The sequence below is a fragment of the Xiphophorus couchianus genome, chromosome 10 (genome assembly GCF_001444195.1).
Source record: "Xiphophorus couchianus chromosome 10, X_couchianus-1.0, whole genome shotgun sequence".
Classification (NCBI taxonomy): Eukaryota; Metazoa; Chordata; class Actinopteri; order Cyprinodontiformes; family Poeciliidae; genus Xiphophorus; species Xiphophorus couchianus.
In genome coordinates this window covers 9,381,872-9,401,662 of record NC_040237.1, presented here as the reverse complement: position 1 = coordinate 9,401,662, position 19,791 = coordinate 9,381,872, and the positions used below count along the sequence as shown (strand labels likewise).

The 19,791-nt window shown below is 39.2% G+C and overlaps 3 protein-coding genes across 3 annotated transcripts; 2 read left to right on the top strand and 1 right to left on the bottom strand.

Moving 5' to 3' along the window:
• Nucleotides 1-37: 37 nt before the first annotated feature.
• On the top strand, nucleotides 38-9,496 carry lsm12b (LSM12 homolog b). The gene is made up of 5 exons (XM_028029498.1): nucleotides 38-231; nucleotides 3,484-3,617; nucleotides 4,421-4,530; nucleotides 6,848-6,974; nucleotides 8,852-9,496. Exons 1-5 carry the CDS (start codon nucleotides 105-107, stop codon nucleotides 8,942-8,944), a joined length of 591 nt encoding a protein of 196 aa, XP_027885299.1. The 5' UTR covers nucleotides 38-104; the 3' UTR covers nucleotides 8,945-9,496.
• Nucleotides 9,497-10,224: 728 nt separating this feature from the next.
• Nucleotides 10,225-16,607, top strand: LOC114151935 (leucine-rich repeat-containing protein 17). The gene is made up of 2 exons (XM_028029490.1): nucleotides 10,225-11,535; nucleotides 14,417-16,607. The coding sequence occupies exons 1-2, from the start codon at nucleotides 11,254-11,256 to the stop codon at nucleotides 15,179-15,181; spliced, it is 1,047 nt and encodes a 348-aa protein (XP_027885291.1). The 5' UTR covers nucleotides 10,225-11,253; the 3' UTR covers nucleotides 15,182-16,607.
• Nucleotides 16,375-19,589, bottom strand: tmem101 (transmembrane protein 101). Its single transcript, XM_028029493.1, has 4 exons — nucleotides 19,409-19,589; nucleotides 17,912-18,092; nucleotides 17,208-17,354; nucleotides 16,375-17,114 (listed from the first exon to the last, which is right to left on the bottom strand). Exons 1-4 carry the CDS (start codon nucleotides 19,537-19,539, stop codon nucleotides 16,806-16,808), a joined length of 768 nt encoding a protein of 255 aa, XP_027885294.1. The 5' UTR covers nucleotides 19,540-19,589; the 3' UTR covers nucleotides 16,375-16,805.
• Nucleotides 19,590-19,791: the final 202 nt, after the last annotated feature.

Sequence of the window (19,791 nt, the reverse complement as noted above, 5' to 3'; positions counted from 1 at the left end):
CCATGACCGTAAATCTGACGTACGACGACACGCCCAGATTTCGTCCTCCTACGACATCACGTTGCCTTACGTAAAGCAAGCGCTCCGGTTTCCTGGCGGAGAAGATGGCGGCTCCTGGACCGGGGGAGTATTTCAGTGTCGGGAGCCATGTCTCTTGCCTCACCTGTTTGGGCCAACAGCTACAGGGAGAAGTGGTCGCGTTTGACTACCAGTCCAAGATGTTAACCTTGAGTATCCTTTGTTTGTTCGGCGCCGCTGACGGCTGGTTGGCTGGCCTGCCTGGCTGCAAGGGCCTGTAGGGTAACCGAAAAGATGTCAAATAGTGATCCGCGCAGGCGTAATTGGTCTTGGCTGAGTTACACATCTTTGTTCGTTTTAGATTATTTTATACAAACTACCCACCTGTTCTCTTGTTATCTTCTAACGAGTCTGTTGTTGTTATTTTGGTTTTTTTTGTGCTAAATAACCTGCCCGGTCGTGCATGTGTTTTGAATTCACTCATTGTATTGCCTGCCCTCAACATGGATCACTATCTGGCAGCGAACCCTGGTAAGGCATCATGGCTCTCAACCGATGCTAGTTAGCGGGCTAACTGACACACAGCACACCCTGTTCTGACAGGTGTCCACGCGTTTATTTCTCTCAGTTACCCACTCCCATCGTCGGGGATGCAAACAGCCATTTTCAGGAGTCCGTTTATGAGTTTCACTGTCCTCCCCTCCATCCACGCTACATGGAAGCTGCTGCTAACTGGGCTAACATGCTAAGTTTCGGTCAAACCCAGATACTCCCAAACCGCCCTGTAGCTCCATAGCGGTTTTGGGGATTCTTGGCTCTATTGGTTTAGTTTTAGTCTTGAGGTGTCACCACAATCTTGGGTTTCTGGGTGAACTATGCTACAACTAATCGTGGGAACATCTTGAACTAATCACTAACCATGAACCTTAGCCTAGGCAAGCCTGTGAACTTGCCTATCTTCATTCCCTCATGAGTCTTGCATGAGAGTTGCTGAATGAGTCATGAGATTCATTCATATTCTTTTGAAATGCATTTACATGTGTGTTTTTGTTGTTGTTTTTAAATACCGTAACTTATTAACGAGGTTAACGTGAACGTGTCCAGCCTGACAATGAATGAATGAGTTTAGCAGAGGGCGTTTGCCAGTAAACGCTGAGTTGCATCTTCGCTCCTGTTGGAAATACCCGTCCAATTTCTTCCGTTTATTTATTTTCTCTCGCTTGAATCTTGTTAGTAAAAATAATAGCTGTACCCAGCTGAATTAAGACGTATATTTTTGGAAATGTAAGCACATTAATGAGCTCATAGAAAAGCTGAAAAACTAGTCAGGCCCAAGTTTTGGGGCTTTGCAAACATTATTAGTCTATCTTTATTATTTGAAGATGACAAATTATTGTCTCAATTATTTACTTTTATGGTAACAAATGTTAAAATAGATTCTCATCCTTAATATATCAGTGTGTGCAGTGTTGCAGTAGATATTTGGTTGGCTGTAGAGATGCCCAGTACATTAAATTGCAATTGTTTTTGCCTTATCTGTGTGTTAAATATTCCTGTTCGGAGGACATATTTGTGTCACCATATTATTTCTATGCCTTGCTTTCAATTTCTGCATGCCAATAATATAGTTAGCCAATTAGACTGTCAAATCCCTTGATGCCGAGTTCATATATATTTTTATGACTAAGAAGCTGAAGCTCACAGGGAGTTGTGGGGACTTCATAAAAAGAAATTAAAACATAATGAAAATGCAACCGATAGCTGGATGAACCAGTAATTGTAGTTTTATCAATCCGTTTTCTTTTAACAAGGCATAAAGGTTATAGTATTTTCATCAAAAAGTTTTCTAAATTTAAAGTTTAAATGTAGCACAATTGAATGTTTTAAGAGGTGGCCAATATAGAAATATTACATTGTAAAGAATTAGAAGGAACATTTAATTTGTGATTTAATAGCAGAGCTAGCTAAACACCAATTTAACGCTTCACAGACATTGCACTTTTTGATTAAACATCCTAATTATTTCATACTTTATTCAATTGCGCTAATGCCACAATGCTAGCATTTTCGCTGGCTGTCAGTCGCTGATCCTCATGAAAGTTTCTTCTGCAGTAGCCGGGAGCATCCACCATTGTGATTTATGCTTTCTGTGTTCGTACTGTCCTCTCTCCTCCTCCCTGCCTGTCCTGTGTGTCGATGGTGCTGCAGAAATCTTAAGCCCCCAATTTATTCTTCTAAAAACCATCTTTTGCTGATACAGGTCATGTTTCGTATCATTTGTTTCATGGAAATGTGGACCACACAGTTGGATGACACATTTCTTGGTGATGCATTTTACTTTGAACAGGCAGTTTTTCCAGACTTCCATGTCTGAATTGCCTAAGTTTTCTGAATGCAGCAGCCACACAGATTCAAGTTGGGCCCATTTATGGACCATGTTGAATCCTGATGGGCTCTGATGACTGTTGGGGCCCTGATTCCCTTCAATGGGCGTTATGTGGCTCCATAAATGAATGCTTTGTTCAACTGTGCAGAGATTTTTTTCTTTTTGCCATTAATAAGAACCTTGTAGATGCATTTGATCAATAAGCTATATCAGATAGATTGTGTCAGTGTCTGACACATTCTGCCTGTTTGTCTTCTGTGATCTTGCTCAGACTTCTCAGTTTGACTTTCTTTTCCTTAAGGTTGATGTTAATATATCAGCTGTGGTTGACACAAACTGATTCAAATGAAGGAGCTACATTTATATGCAGGGGATGCAAATATTCCCTGCATATAAATTTTCATCTGCCTTTACGAAGTTCCCAACTCTTTGTAGTATTGCGGCAACTCAAACAGGCTAAATATATTACCAGCATGTGGAGTTTAAATTCCTCTCACCAGAATCAAAATATAGTGCTCTAAACCAGTGTTTCCCCAACCCTGGTCCTCAAGGCACACTGCCCTGCATGTTTTAGAGGTTTCCTTGCTTGTGCAAGCCCCTAATGTGTCTGATTCAACTGATTGCAGTTCAACAAACACCTGCTAATCAGTTACCAATTGAAATCAGTTGGACTGAAGCAAGGACATACCTAAAACATGCAGGGCAGTGTGCCTTGAGGACCAGTGTTGGGGAAACACTACTCTAAACTGTTCTTTCTTATCTGCCCTCCAAAGACTTCATTTTGCACACACCAATATTAAAATATCATCCGTTGTTTGTTTGGTTTGTAGTTTTGACCATGTTTCAGGTTTGCTTGTAGATCATGTTTAAAACATTTCCTGAACTGAATAATGCCTTTAGTAGGCACATGCTGTAACTGGCACAACCTTTCACTGACACTGTGTTAGCCGTGGCGCTCTGCATCACAAGCTTCTCTGTCTCTATGGTGTTGAAGTTCTTTGTTGCTCAGCTGAGAGTTGTAATTTTTTTTCCAAGTCCCTGCTTTGAAATATTCTGCCTTAACCCGTCTCCCCCTTAAGAATGTGCTTCCTCCAGTGGTAAGCCGAACCTCAACGACGTAATCCTGATCAACTTAGCCTATGTATCTAAGGTGGACATAATACATGACCGTACTGAGACTCCACCTCCTCTAGCATCACTGAATGTTAGCAAGGTAAGGCCATCAGATTGGTAATGGTTTATGCCTAGATTGTCAGTATGATTTATTAAATGTTTCTTCTGATTTTTAAAGGAACTTGGATCCTCATTAGAAATGATTTGTACACAGAAACATGTTCAATTTTATCATCAGAAGTTTCCAAACTAATCTTCTTTCTGTTTTTAATTTAAAATCTGCTGGTAGAAATCTGTTAGTTGGTTAAAAAATGGAAAGCTTGTCTGAATCACCTCATCACTGACTTCTAAAAGTACTGTTGTATTTTGGTGATTCTTGTAAGCATTTAACAACCTTGTTTTCTAACCACCTTCTCACAAATAACTGTAGTTTGCAGATGCCGAGTAAATAAATTCAGTACATTTGTTTCAATCATAATAAATTTTTACACCACTGTGTGAAAAGCTGCTTTGCTCATTTGGTCATTCAAACACATGGAAACGTTTCACAAGACGAAAGCCATTTTAAATGTGCTTTATTTAGAGTCCAGTGCAAATGCTGATTGCTTAACATAAACAAAGTGCAACAACAGTTTTGGAAGTCAAAAAGAACAAATTTTGTTTGAATATAAATGCTTCATTTTTACGAGTAGTTTCCTAATTTTTCTGGTTAGTTGAAGTGAGCAAAAGATTAGTCTTTGGATATGAACAAAACAATGTTAAAGGTTCTTTATTCGTAACATTTCAGTTACAATTTCATTTCCTAACTGTTTCACGCAGTTCCTGCTTCAGTCTTCAGCTACAAACGGTGAAATAGAAATATCCGATTCTGAGTAGAGCTCACTGTATTTCTTTTTTTCACAGCTTGCCAATCGAGCACGGACAGAAAAGGAAGACAAGCTGTCCCAAGCCTATGCAATCAGTGCTGGGGTTTCTGTGGAGGGCCAGCAGCTATTCCAGACTATTCACAAAACGTAAGGACTTCCTGCTGTTGCTCAGTGAATGATAACCTGATCAGATTATCAATTAAAATCAGTTCATACTGGCTGACCAGAAAAAGATGCCCTTTTCTTGCAAAAGAAGACATTTTAATGGAAAGACTGTGTTCAAAGTAAATAAGAAATCTGAATAAACAAACCAGACAATCTGTCTGTTTTTTTCAGTAACGTATACCTTTTTTCTTCTTCTTTTTTTTTAAACCAGCTCAACTAAAAAGCAAATAGTCAGTAATTCACTTCCTGTGTATTTAGCACTTTTTTATATTGTATTTCTGTTCTAACAGTGAATTCTTGGCAAAAATTCTATAAAATTGATCATTGTTGCTGTAAAGCAACAGACAAGGACCATGTCAGCTGAGGTTGTGAAGTTGTAAAAGAGGGACAGGATAATGCCAGTTGGAGTGAGGAGGAGGAGAAAGATGGATGAAGAGGGACAGGAGGAAGAGCAGGAACCGCTAATAAAAAGTGAAGTGCCAGGTACATAGGGGTGGGCGATATGGACTTAAAGTTTTATCATGATATTTTGTGGTACTGTTGTGATAAAGATGAGCGACAATAAGAACTATTACTATTTTTTGTTTTTAGGTAACTGTATGACTGTGACTGCATGGCACAGCAATCATAGCCCCTCAAGCACAAATATTGCTCTTGAAAAATTTACCAAAGTGTAATGTGCTTCTTTAAGAGACCAGTCACATAAAACTACACACAGTAACTACATTTAATCATATTTTAAAATTTTATATTTATTAATGCTGTCATTTATCAAACAGTGGAGATTAAACTAGCAATCCCAACAATACGGACAGTTTTGAGGGCGTTTTTAAATGGCATTAGTTAAAATTTATGGTGAGAACGAATAAATCAAAATCCTTATAAGAAATTTCACCCCCTAAATGATAAACTATATGATAAATGCCCACCCTTACAGGGACAGGTTCAGGACTGGGTTGGCATTTCCTCAGGATTATATAAACCATTTAAAATCTAAATATTGCGATCCAAACCTTGGCTTTTGACATGTGAAAACAGTCTAAAAAATTACTAATTTCCCTTCAAATGTACTTAATTCTTTCTCCTGACAGATCTGTGAATTAATCTTAATTTACAGGGATGTGGGGGGCTGATGATGTAGTAGTAGGTTTGTTTTTTGTTCCCCAATATTTGCTTTGATCTTCTTTTCTTTTTTATTATTATGAGCTGCTTGTTTAATAAACTTCTGTATCAAGTTTGACATGTCAATATTCTGGCAACCCTACAATATATGCATCCAGCACTTTGGTTATGACTCATTTTGCATGAAACCCAGTTGGTTTTAATAGTGACCTTCAGATTGTCTTCATCTTTGGGTCTGGTGTCTCATCGTCTCGATTTTCAGGTTTGTTTCCCAACCCTGGTCCTCAAGGCACACTGCCCTGCATGTTTTAGGTGTTTCATTGCTTCAATTAACAGGTGTTTGCTGAACTGCAATCAGCTGAATGAGTCGAATTAAAGCAGGGAAACATCTAAAACATGCAGGGCCTTGAGGACCAGGGTTGGGAAACACTGCGTCTATGGGTTTATCTCTGAGTTTGATGCCATGGTTAATCAAGTTCCGCTGCTTTTGGCAAGACAGGGAGGTGCCGAGCCCTGCTCGTCTTCAGAAGAAAGAAAGTTGGATTGCTCAACCTTCCTTGTCGATGGTGGCACTGACTAGGAATTTTGACAAAATGCAGTGGTGCAATGGCATCAGATGACGCAGTTCCCCAAACCGAAATTCAGTTTTCATTTCCGTTCATTTATCTAGCCATCATCACAAAGTGTAGAGACTTCACTCAGGACCACAGCAAATAACTTAAAATAAGAGCCTCCCCGCTCTTTCTCCAAGCCCCTAATTTTCAAATAAGATTCAAACTCCATTTTCATCTAAAAAGATTATTTTAGACGACTGAGTCTTGTTAGGCCAGGTTAAGATGCTTCTGATGTTGTCCGTGGTTCAGGAGCGGCTTAACTCCACAAATGTAATGTCTGTGGCCCCTGTTCTGGATAAGTCAAGGTGGTTCTTGAAGCTCTTGAAATCCCTTTGTGTGTTTCTAAAATCTTTCACCGCTGTTGATTCCCACACTTGAGTGAGCTGCTAAAACTCACTGGAAGGTGTGGGAACATCATGCTGACGGAAAAGCAAAAGAAGTGGGTCAACTATCATTGTAACCATTGTATTCATGTTGCAATTACATGTATTTCATTGTGAATTTTCTGCTTTAAAAAAAAAAAAACATGAACAGTGAAAAATAATAATAATGTTTCTTTGCAGCATCAAAGACTGTAAATGGCAGGAGAAGAACATTATTGTGATGGACGACGTTGTAATCTCGCCGCCTTATCAGGTTGAGAACTGCAGAGGCAAAGAAGGAAGCGCTTTAAGTCACGTACGCAAAATAGTAAGTATGACTTGGAACCACGCAGTACGCTGCGAATCGGGACGTAATGAAAGTGATTTGATTTTTACCAGCTACTGCAGTTATGAACAACCCAGCTGATGCTACAGTTATTATTCAAAAAAAATGTAGAGAAAATGTATATGTGTGAGGATAAAGTACTCCATATTTAGTGGCTTGCAGAGCCACCTTTAGTAGTCAAATAACTTGGTGTAGTTTGTTCAGCCTGACTATCAATTTCACATCACTGTGGAAAAATGTAAGCCCACTCATCACAACACTGTTTCAGTTTTAGGTTTGCAGAGATTAATTTCTGTATGGCTCTCCTAATGTCCCACTGCTACACTTCATTTAGTTCCTTTTTTTTTTTTTTTTTTTTTAGTCATTTTGTTGTAGATTTGCTGCTGTGGCTCATTGTTCTGTTGATGACCCAGTTTGGTCCAAGGTCCATCTGTTGGACAGATGGCCTCGAGTTGAAATTTAGAATCCTGTATCGGCAATAATAATAAAAATAATAGATAACTTATACAGCAGAGTCTCTCGATATATTCCGTAGAGGATGTAGGTCTCACTTTGGTAGCATTTCACCGATTGGAAGGACCACTAACTGGATATTCAGCGAGTTAAGTCAACAGTCAGTTTCTCTGCTTGTCTTTATTTAACATACGGAGGCATGTAGAGTCTGAAATGCACTTAAAGCTTTGAATAGATATTGATCAATGTTGACAATTAAACACATTGGTCAGTATTGGTAATGTATTTCCTTCCCAACCTAAAAACTTTATGGTACCTAAGAGTACATGAAGCTGAAGCTCATATTTTATTGATGTTGAATTTGAACCTCAATCCAATAACTATATTAACGGTGATAAATATTAGTACATCAGCCCATGCTAGAAACAGGAGAGGCAGTTTTCCATCTCACAAACGGATCAAATTGTAACCATTCATCCATTTTCCTTGGACCTAAATATTGGTGCCTCATACTGATTTAATATATTTTTTGTTTTTGTAAATATTCTAACAGTTAAAGTTTTTCTATTTCAGCTTTCTATTAACTACTTGAGCAGTTAGTGGAGATGTGCACAAATAAGTTTTTGTATATTCATGTATCGCACTGGTGCAGTGCCCGTTTTCTTTTTTTGTGGTAGTTTTATTTAAAAGTTTAATTACACATTGACGCAAAAAGATCTTCAGGGAAAAAAGTGTGGGATTTGTTTGTCTGTATTCCTCCAGTCTCCTGTTTTGTTTCAGAAAGCAGAATATTGCCAGTGTTCTCAGAAACCCCAGTGGTGGCGTAACTGACAGATGGTTCCCTGATTAAATCTGTTTTTAGTCTCCATTTTTTTTGCACACTCAACAGGGCAGAGTGCAGAAGAAAACAGCTTTAAAATTCATTCATGAAGCAGACAGTCTCTGAGCTGAGCTACCAGTCTGACTGCAATGCAACATGTTTGGAGTTAGGGACTGGAAAACGTGCAGTGAATAGGAATCTGATCAGGGAGAGCCGAGTCCTTATGTATGAGAAATGCATCCATTTGCAAAGTTATTGTCGTAGAGCTGTTGTGCTAAGCTAACTGGGTTTACTGTTTGCGTCCTTCTCCTGATATTATTCCAACCTTATGACATTTTGGGTTATTCTCATAGATCATAGTACATTTATTTTCTAAAAGTACTATTTACACTTGCAGATGATTTTACTTTTACCTTTTTTTTGTGTAGTTTTAGTCAAAACAATAACAAATCTTGAAGCATCTCCTTGACCGAACTGTTCCCTCACATTTAAATCGAGAATATTTTTTCCTGGCAGTGTTGGAGATTAGTTCTAAATGTTTCTTTTTTTCTTTTTTTTTCTTCCTTTTTTTTCACTGTTGTTGCAGGTTGAGAAACATTTTAGAGACGTGGAAAGTCAGAAGTCCATGCAACGTTCACAAGCACAGCAAACACAGAAGGACTCCACTTTATCTTCTTGAGTTGGCAGTGCGGACCGGCCGGGGGAAGGCGACGCGGGTGGTTCTGTTCCCACTGCCAGACAAAGTCGGCATTCCTTGTCCTCAGTCCGAGACCACAAGGAGGAGCGCTGAGGGCCCTGGATCCTGAAGATCAAAATACCATTAAATGAAAAAGACAAAAAAAAGAGAGAGAAGAAAGATTAAATCTTAAATTAGACTTTATAAAGAATAATTTAAACATGATCCATAAAGCAAACCATAGTTTCCTTAACTAACTTGTCTCATCCTGCCCCGCCCTGCCTCCCTCCTCCATTCCCCCTTCCTCTTCTTGTCCTCTAAAACCTTTTTTTTTTCTTTTACTGCCCTCCTCCTTTTGCCTTCAGTTCCATTTCAAAGAGAAAACTAGAGCAGTCAGAAAGGCTTGTTAGCTTTATTTTCTGTCATTGTTTCCTTTTTTTCTGTATCCATGTTCTACTGTCTGTATTTTCTGTATTTTAAAACAAAATGTGACTTGAAATGCCACACTTTAAAGGACATTTTCTAAAATAAAAGTAACAAAAATTCTGACTGTAATATTGTAATTTTCAACAACTTTTTGAGCAGTTTGTAAAGATTGTGTGTGTGGGAGTTATGTGTTGATGGGAATTGATTCAGATTATGGAAGTACCTGTGAGATATGGATTAGGGTTGAGAGGAAATGAATACAGGCTGAAATTGTAGGTGAACATGTTTATAATCACCATAATTCACTATTCCCCAGATGCTCAGGTTATGCCTTTAACATGCAACTTGCAGTTTAACGTCCCGACCAAAATTACTTGCATTTTATCAGCCTGTAGTGATTCTATAGGTGAATTCTGGAGTTAGCACTTAAAAGAAAGTTATGGTGAGTTTAATAATCTGAAGTTGTGTACAAGAACTTTTTCTATTTTTTGTTGTGAGGATACTTAGTCAGTTGGATACACTTGCTTTTTGCACAAATATTGATTTATATTTTGCGACTTTTTGCTTTTAATATTTAGATATGACTTAAAAACTGTTGAACAGAAAATATTTGAAATGATACAGGTACGTACATGTCAACACAGGTATTATTACTTAGAAAAGTCTAATTCAGGTCAAAAATATATATATCTAGTGTGTTAGTTTTGATGATTATGGCTTTTAGGCTAATGAACTCAAAATTCCGTTTGCCTGAAAATTAGAATATTAAGAGAAGATCATTAAGGGTTTTTAAAACGGAACATGATGGCCAAGGTAATCATTGGTAATACTGATAATAGTGTAAGCCACAAAAAGGTTCTGCCAAAGTAGCGGACTGAACTGATCCCAAAGAACTGGTTTGTTCTGTCGTCCAAAGTTCTATTTTGAGATAAAAGTGAGTCTTGCATGTCAGTTTGAAACATGCAAACCAGATTCTGGAGGAAGACTGGAGAGCTAGAGAATCAAAGTTCCCACAGTCAGTGAGGATTTGGGGACGTGTCATCTGCTGTTGTTGCTCCTCTGTGTATTGTCAGAGCAGCTGTGTGCCACAGTATTCTAGGCCCAATACAGCCTAAAGTACCAGCGCTGCCAATCAGGATGTTACTGTGAATTGATTCGTCAGCAAACTGGACTGACCTAAACCTTACAGAAAATGTATGGAGTGTTGTGAAAAGTAAGAAGAGAGACAGTCAGAGCCACAAGCTGATCTTCTCCGTTACACGCTGCATTGATGCAGTACTTCGAGCAGAAGGAGCCCCGAACATGTAAGCGATGCTTATTTTGTACAGCAAATAGAAAATTGTTTCTGGATGTAGCCTAATGTGATTCTGAAAAGTAAAATTTTAAGTTTCCTTAACTGTAAGCCGTAATTAGAGAAAAGTAACATTTGAACTAAAATACTACAATAAAGTAACTTCTGGGTGATGTAATGTTGAAATCTGCCTGTTCGGAATTTACAAAAGACGCTCAGATTCAGTCCGGTCTGTCTGCATAGACCGGTCTATAGATAATCCACTCGTTATGTAACATAGAACTAAACAGGATAAACCGACTGCTATCATGCAACTGCGCTCGATGTATCCATATAGAGAAGCAGATGTAAATCCTTCATTTGGGAAAGGGTTCAAAACGGACTGCAGGTTCTCTCCCCAGATTTGGTTATGTGATCATCAGTTTAAGCCCATAATCCCGTCTAATCGGGAATATTCCATGCGTGTGCCTCGGGAGTTTGCTGAAATGACACATTTCTATGCAGTTTGCCGTGTTTCAGATGTGTCGCTCTGTGTACGCACAGAAGGGTCAGCCATGGCTTTCAACAGGAGAGTCTTCACTTTGAGCGCACAAAGATGCTCTGCTTGATTCCTCTGCTTCTGCTGCTGCCGCTTCCGAGCATAATGTCGGGCTTCAGGCAGTGTCCAAGCCCCTGCCTTTGCTACGAGTCCTCTGACCTGGTGGACTGCAGGTCTCAGGGCTTGGACCAGGTCCCCCCCGGTGTCTCCAGTGGCACTTGGCTGCTGGATCTCAGTGGGAACAGGGTGAGAGAGGTGCGCAGTGATTCGTTCGTGGGATTGTGGTCGTTGAAGTTCCTACTGATGTCCAACAACAGCATACATGCTGTGCATCCACAGGTATGGGAAAGCTTTTTTTAAAATTTATTTAAAATGGGGTTGAGTCTACATGTGTTTCTAAATTACTGTTTTAATTTTTAGTTTTGCGTAAAAGTGAAACAGTATTCTTCCAGAAAATGAAACGGTCATTTTAGAGAGATTCCTTACACTTAGAGTAAGGAATCTCTAAGTGTAGAGATTCCTTACTCTACAATTTGTCCAATTAATTGGACTAATTCATAATTTGTCCAATTATGAATTAGAGAACATTTGTAGGAAATTCCGAACTTCTGCTTCTAATAGTCGTTTTCAAAATTATTTAAGTTACATGTTTTATTAATCCACCCTGAAATGATTTATATGTCACCCCGGTTGATGAATTGTTGATGACTGAATGCAAATTCAAGCTGGGGCTTTGTATGTACTTGTGTTGAATATTTGCCAAACAGTTATTGTTTTTGAAAGAGACATCCAAATACCTATATGGGTTTTTTTTTCTTTCACGTTGAATCAAACTGAGCTACACAGAAAAGTAACGACGTTCTTGTCTGTAGAGCAGGGGTGTCAAACTCAATTTCACCAAGGACCACTTCAGCATATTGGCCACCCTCAACGGCCCACATTGACGGTATAAACCAGGAATGCCCAAGTGCAGTCCTCCAGACTGCAACTTTTAGATGTGTCCCTGCTAAAACATACACCAGACAAAAAGTTGACTTCCCTCATTAGCAGCAACTCAGTTCTGCAGAGGCCTATGAATGAGTCAATGATCCAGGTGTGTTAGAGAAAGAACACATCTAAAGTTGCAGAGTGATAGGTCTGGAAAACTAGACTTGGGCAACCCTAGCATAAATGTATGAAAATACAATGTTAAAAATAAATTAAACAACACCTTATATTGTTAAATAACTGATTTTATGTATTCAAGTTTTAAATATTACATTTGAGTTTGCATGGATGTAAAATTACTGCTCAGTTTAAAAATTACAATATTTTTAAACTGCTCAGCTAAACTTTGCTCTTTAGCTTGTTAGCTTGTCGATGTTTCAGTTTTATTCGCTGGGAAAATTAATCTTTGTCTGCTTTAAAGATAAGCAGACAAAGAATAAAAACAAGTTTTGATATTAACTCTCAACTTCATTCACAAAACTTTTTCGTCATTTATTACACAACGAACATGTATTTCACATAAGAACAAAACAATGAGGTGATGCTGCCTGTCCTTGAACACAAAGCTGATCCCTCTTCACCCTGTCACCAACTCACACATCCTCATTGTGTTGTGTTCTGTAAATAAACACAAAACACAAGCAAAATCAATAAACTATATACATATTCCAGTATACTGAGTTTTGGTTTTACATTCATTCTATTTAAATTTAGTTTGTTTGTGCTTACTAATGTTTTCTGGCCGGATGTCTGGCACCGTTTTCCCCTGGTCAGTTCGTCCATGTCCGGTTTTAGTTCTATTCTGTGGCAATCCGCAAAACGGCGTGTAGGTTTTCGTCAGTAATGCGCGATCTGTGCTTGGTCTTGTTTAAATTCATTATTGAAAACACAGATAGGTGCTTCCAAACATGGACAAAACACGAGCTGCGTGGAGTCGAAGCTGTGGCATCAAATCAGAGGGCAGTAGACGGTAAAAGTCCTCGATTGAAACATCACGGGACTTCGCTCTTTAGCTTGTTAGCTTGTCGATGTTTCAGTTTTATTCGCTGGGAAAATTAATAATCAGCTTGAGGTGACTCTGCTGCACTCTAGTGGCGAGAAGCCGTAATGTTGGCTGGTAAGAATCGGACGGCATTATGGGAGATGTAGTTTGTAGTCAATTCGTGCTCAAAACCTATTTTAAGTCAATCAATGGGGCTGTAAAACGGTGTTGGGGGGAGAGGGCCACATAAAATGACGTAGCGGGCCACATGTGGCCCGCGGGCCTTGAGTTTGACACATGTGCTGTAGAGGATCTGTACTAAAATATTTTTAGAATGGTCTGCTTTATTTATTTTGTCCAGCTTTCATTTTTATAAATAAGACAAGTATGCAACACATTAAAAGGGTCATTGACCCCTTTTTTAATGGAAATGGAAGAAAGTTCTCCAAATAATTCCAAATTGTTTTCCAGACTGAATTATTCTTTAAAATGTTCTGGAAATATTGAGCTTGATAACTATTCTGCTTTTCTTCACTTTTTCCATAGTTAATTGTTTCCATTCTAATCTGCAACATTTAACATATCGTATTAATTATAATAATTATAAAATATAATTGAATGATTAAATTATTCCAGTTACTTCAAAATTGTGAAACTCTATATTATGTTATTTAGATTCGCTAGACTTGGAGTGGATGGGATAATAAAAATGTAAAAAACAAAACAAAAAAATGTTTCTCAGAAAATTTGACTATTGCATGGGATCAAAAAATATTATTCAAAGCTTCAAGTGTATTGAATAGTATGTCCCTCTACTGTACAGTAAATGCACTCAGTTCTTGGCCAGGATTCCTTGTGCATAAATTACTCAATCAATGCAAAGTGGCATTTTTGTGATTGGTTTATAGGGTGTCACTATTGCCAACTTCAACTAACTTGTTTTTGTATAGTTACCATACAGAACATCACATATTAAGATTCCAGTTGGTGTTAGCAACCCTGTTTCTTGTACAGTCTTTTCTGCCACACTTCATCCTTCCACCCTTCCATCCTTCATTAAGGTTAGATACAGCATCTATCCACAATCGTTAGGCCAGGACATTACATTTCTGTTTAAAAACTGTTTACATTTTTGAATGTTATACCTATGATGGACTTGTACTCTGAATCTTTAAATGCTAAAGAAACAAAAGAAGAAAATGTACTTGCCAGTTCAGAGTGACCCTTTCTCACTGGCTGTCTGTGTTTCAGTCTCTTTCATCCCTACAGTTTCTGGAGAGGCTGGACCTGAGCTTCAACCGACTGCGCTGGCTGCCTCAGGACTTCACTCTCCATCTGACCTCCCTCCAGGTGCTGCGGCTGGACCACAACCTGATGCAGCACGTCGACTCCTCCTCCCTGAGAAACTGTGACAACCTGAGGAAGCTGGACCTGAGCTACAACCGCATCCGAACGATAGACACCAGGGCTTTCCACAGCCTCTCTCGACTGCGCCTCCTGCACTTGGAGGGAAACAGGCTGAACATGCTCAAAGACGGGCTGCTGAGCCGCCAGCAGAGCCTGGAGGTTCTCCTGCTCGGCCACAACAACATCTCAGCGATCGAGGCCGAAGCTCTGGCCCCTCTCCGCGGTCTGACCCTGCTGGGCCTCCGCGGAAATCAGCTGCAGCACATCAAGTTCAAGACCTTCCTGAAGCTGCAGACCATCAGCACCCACCTGCAGATGTCCCTCAACCCCTGGACCTGCGACTGCGACCTGCAGCGCGTCTTTGGTAAGATCCAGTACGTGCGACACCTGCATGTAGAGGACTACAAGGCCATCCTCTGCCACGCCCCTCCTCAGCAGGCTGGGAGCCCCCTCGCGTCCATGGACAGCCAGCTGTGCATGGCGGAGACAGCGTCGGTGCTGGTCATCACCATCACCGTGATGCTGGCAGTGATCGGTGCGCTGGTCAAAGCTGAGCGCAACCGCAAGAACAAACAAGCTGCGAGTGATGCAGAGTCTTCAGACAAGTGACTGGTTAAAGGATGGAGCTCTGACACACAGACAGCCAACTGCTGGACGCTACATGAAACAGCCACTGGAGAAAGACCAAGTGGGTGTTTTTTTTCATTTAGTTAGTGGAAAACAATCCAAAATGTTGTCATTATTTTCTGTCGGTTGATTAGTTTTACAAGAAGGCTTTCCACAATGTATAAATTGCTTGCAAAAATATTGAAACTTCAATACTTTTCATATTGAATCATGTCATCAGCATAAATGTAAACATATTCCACTGGGTTTTTTTTATTGGCTAGACTAATCCAATGTTGTGTTTTACTGTGGAATGGAAGGAAATCAATAGTTTTCTATTTTTTAATGAATAAAAATCAAAAAGGTTTGCTCTGATACCTCTCTAAAATAGTCCAATGCAACCACTTATTTCCAGAAGTCGCCCAAGTAGTGAAAAATTTTCATCTTGTGTTTAATGCAGTTTTGGAATAAATCCAGCTGATGCCATACCATAAATCTGCAGCAGTCTCTTTGGTTTTTGTTGCTGCAATTATACAATATTCTATGTGTCACATCTAGAATATTGCATAATTACAACACAAAAATAGAGATTGTTGCAGGTCTAAAGTATGGTGTCAAATACTTGCTCTGCTTTGGGTATGTAGGATAAGCAGACTTATCAAGCAGTCCCAGATATATGTAGGCAGGGAATTTGTCAGGTGTCATTTATTCTAACATAAACCATAAAAAGTGCAAAATACAAGAAATTACGAAAGTCTAACAACTGAAATTGGGTTGATTTTCAGCTTGACTAACTGCCTGACATCAGCAAGTCAAATACTGAGAAACTGGAAATTTTTCTCTATTTATTGAAAGCATCAGTACCAAGAAATCCCAGTTTCTTGCCTTTTATCGCATCAACCAGTAGGATTGTTTTCTTGATGCATAAGTTGGGTGAAACTTTTTCCATCCTTCAGTTTCTATTGGACTCAAAGCCAACACCTTTTATTAAAGAATCTACAAAATTGTTTCCTCTTTTATGCCTTATAATCTTTACAAGAAAAAGAAAAATCTCAACTGACAGATCAAAGAACATCTGGTGCATTTTTGTAACAAATGCTTGTATGTTTTGGTTGCAGTTAATCTTTCCAACACGGTAAGGCAGCAGATAATATTATCACTACATATAAATGATGTGCACAATATTTTTCAGTTGATATTCTTGTGTGCTTTAAATTTATTGAAAAACCGTTTTTGTACATCTTAAAAGCAACATACCATTATAGAACAGTTTTCATTTACTGGAAGAATTTAAAACATGAATTGTGATATTCAGGATTTCCCAGGGGAGTATTATGCAAATGCATAATACTCACTCATGTTGTAAAGTTTCAGAGCATAACAAAATGTAAACAAGAAACCAAATAAATAAAACCATTTGCTATTTAAAAAGTAAAAAAGGAAACGTGTTTTTCTTATAGAAGGAAAGCTGCCATCTGGTAGCTAATGATGAACCGTCTGAGCTCTCCCAAGCTGAGTGCTTTAAATCCTGAGGCGGGCAGCGGCTTCCGGCACAATCCAGCCACAACAATCTCATTTTGCACAGACGCCCCCGTTTGCAAAAACTGTCTTTAAAAGCCAGAGACGTCTACCCGTCAGTGGCCAAGATGAGCACAGCGCCGAAAATCCCAACATTGTGGCCGATCAGCTTCATCTGGTTCCAGAACTCCACCTTGCGGTTGTTGTGCCAGTATCCGAAGTTTCCGTCGATGAGCAGGATGACCAGAGGAAGGATGGTGGCCAGGATTTGAGCGGCCATCCGGATGTAGTACCCAGTGAGGAAGGCCAGCGCTAGAATGCCAAACAGCACTTCTATGAGCATCAGAGTGAGCTCTCCCCCTGCGATGTGGTTCAGGTAGGCCTGTCTGTCCTCGTCACTGTGCCGCAGCGAGTACACCTAGTGGAGAAAACGTGGAAATGCAGGTAAGGTAACAAAAATAAATGAAGAAAAAAGCCATGGAGCATATTCTTCTTCCAATCAGAGCCTCACCATGCAGATGAGATAGATACCCAGAAAGACCTGCCCAGTGGACTGCAGCGATCTGCTGCGAGCCTTCTGCCTGTAGACTTCCCCCGCTCCACTGGCCAGGACCAGGAAGCCCCCGATGACGGCTAGCGCCCTGGAGTACATCCGGACCTGCAGGACGACAAGGATCGGTGTTGTATATAGAAATGTTCCTACACGTTCTACAAGAAAATATTTAACAGTTTTCAAAACTCAGAGTATGCAGTCAATTTTTGAGCTCAAGATTAAATAGAGAACCTGCATGATGGGATCGTTAGACTGATGAAAGGTTAGAAGTATGGACAAAAGGATAAATGGACATACTGATGGATAGATTGTCTGCTTAATCAATGGCTGAACAGAAGTATCAATGACCAGATGCATGCATGGATGAATCGAAAAGATGAATGAGCAAATTAAATTACCAAAATAAAAAGCGCTTTGATTTAAACTACTTCTTTTACAAATTCAAAATATGATCAAAACAGAAAGTGTAACTCAGTACAAATATATTTATATCATTTTTATGCTGATATTCAGCTCTACTGTTCTTTTAAATCATTTGAAGCTGTATGTTTCATGTATTCTGTTTTCATAATTGCTTTAATGGTTTAATCTTGTCTTTTTTATGCTTGTTTTCAATGTAAAGGATGTTGACTCAACACTGTAAATCAAGGAGCTTCACTCACCTTTAGCCAGTCCCCATAATGCACCTGCTCTCCGATGTAGGATGCGTAAGTGCTGATGGCCAGCTGCATGGCGGCACCCAGAGCAAACCACCTCCTCTTCACTCCAAATGACATGAAACTAGCGCAGAGGACGGCTGCTCCCATGTCAATATACAGGTATGGTACATGGATGTCCGGTTTTCTGGAGAGAAAAGAGAATCAGAAGACTTAATGTCTTAATGTTATGCTGTTTATTAGGTTGCTTTATGACTTACTATTTCTTACATTATTATATAATGTGACTGCATATAACTGTATCTTTTACTTTTTAAAAGGCTACCCAGGGTTGGAACTGCAAATTAGCTTTCAAGTTACTAGAGAGGGGCAGCAATTGTTTTTTTCTGAATGTAGGCTTTGCGTGCTTTATGCCTTGTTCCTAATTAATGAAATTCTGTTTTTTGGTTTTTTAAAAGATTTTATTGGCTCTAGTGGCCTTTATTTGATAGTTAACTGACAGGAAAGTGGGTAATGAGAAAAGGAAAAAGACATGCGGCAAAGGTCGCCAGGCCGGGAGTCGAACCTGCGACAGCAGCGTCGAGGACCAAGTTCTCCATATGTGGGTTGTGCTTAACCCCTGCGCCACCACAGCACACCCAATTAATGAAATTCTGAATAATACCAATTATTCTAATAATGCTTTGGAAGTAGAGCAGCATTTACTCATTAAAATTCCCCCTTTTCTTGTAGTTATGAAATATACTAATGATAATAACTTTCTGACAGACTTAATTTGGAGTTTTCATTATCTATACAACATATATATGTTTTTCACTGTGTAAGGACTATATAATAAAGGAAGCTATTTTATTTTAAATAAATTAGATTTTTTTCAATTATACTCTAATTTATTAAGACATACTTTCAAAAAACTTTTAAGACTGAAGGAAGCTATAATGGAACTGTACTGATCATTGATAAGCTGACACCTGATAATCTAATGTAATTTACTCATGTAATTTTTTAATGTAATTTAAAAGAGTGTAAGAGTATAAAGTTAAAACTCTGCTTAGTACGAACATGGCCTCCATTATTGACTTCTTATAGCATATAATTACAGGAGAAGTTGGAGGGGTGTGGATGTGTTGGGTTTAAGGAACCCAACCACACAGAGAAATGAAAGCACAGTCAGCTGAGGTGGAAAGTTGTCCAAAGATATGTTGGGCTAAAAATTAAAGATTATTAAGTTAAATATAAACTGCTGTTTGAACTTAAAGAAACATGTAAAGTGAACTTTTCAATTGTGCAAATAAAATACAGCTCATTAAATACTCGGTGTGCCACAAACAACGGAAAAGAGACATAAAGTCGTGTCCTGAATGTTTTTCTCTCTTCTAATATTTATCAACCTGGCTTAGCGCCAGGTATTAATGAACAGTCATAAAGTTGCCTTGAACTGCCGTTAGCTCTCTCAGCTAAGGTTAGCTGGAAGCTCTGCGTCAAACTGCACGCTACTTTTACCTCTTTGAGTCCGCTCTTTCAGCGAACAGCATCAGCATACTGAAGCAATTCCAGAATCCGAACCGGGTCAGAATAAACGCCCCAAGTTGGCCGAGAAACCTTAACATCTGCTTCCTACTTGGACCTGCCATAGCTGCAGCTCATGTATCCCATCCGCCAGTCAGCCTACCAGATACTTGAGCTTCCGACCAATAAACACTTTTTGCATGTCAAATTAAAAGAATGTGGCTGTCCCACGTTGCTGCCAGAGAGCCAGCTGCCATTCAAAGGGATACAGGAAAGCTTTTATTTTGAAGAAGTATCCAGGTAAAGCTTTCTGATTGGCTAAGACTGTCTACATGTTGAGATGTATATTGTAAAAAGAGATCTTGTCTGCCATCTAG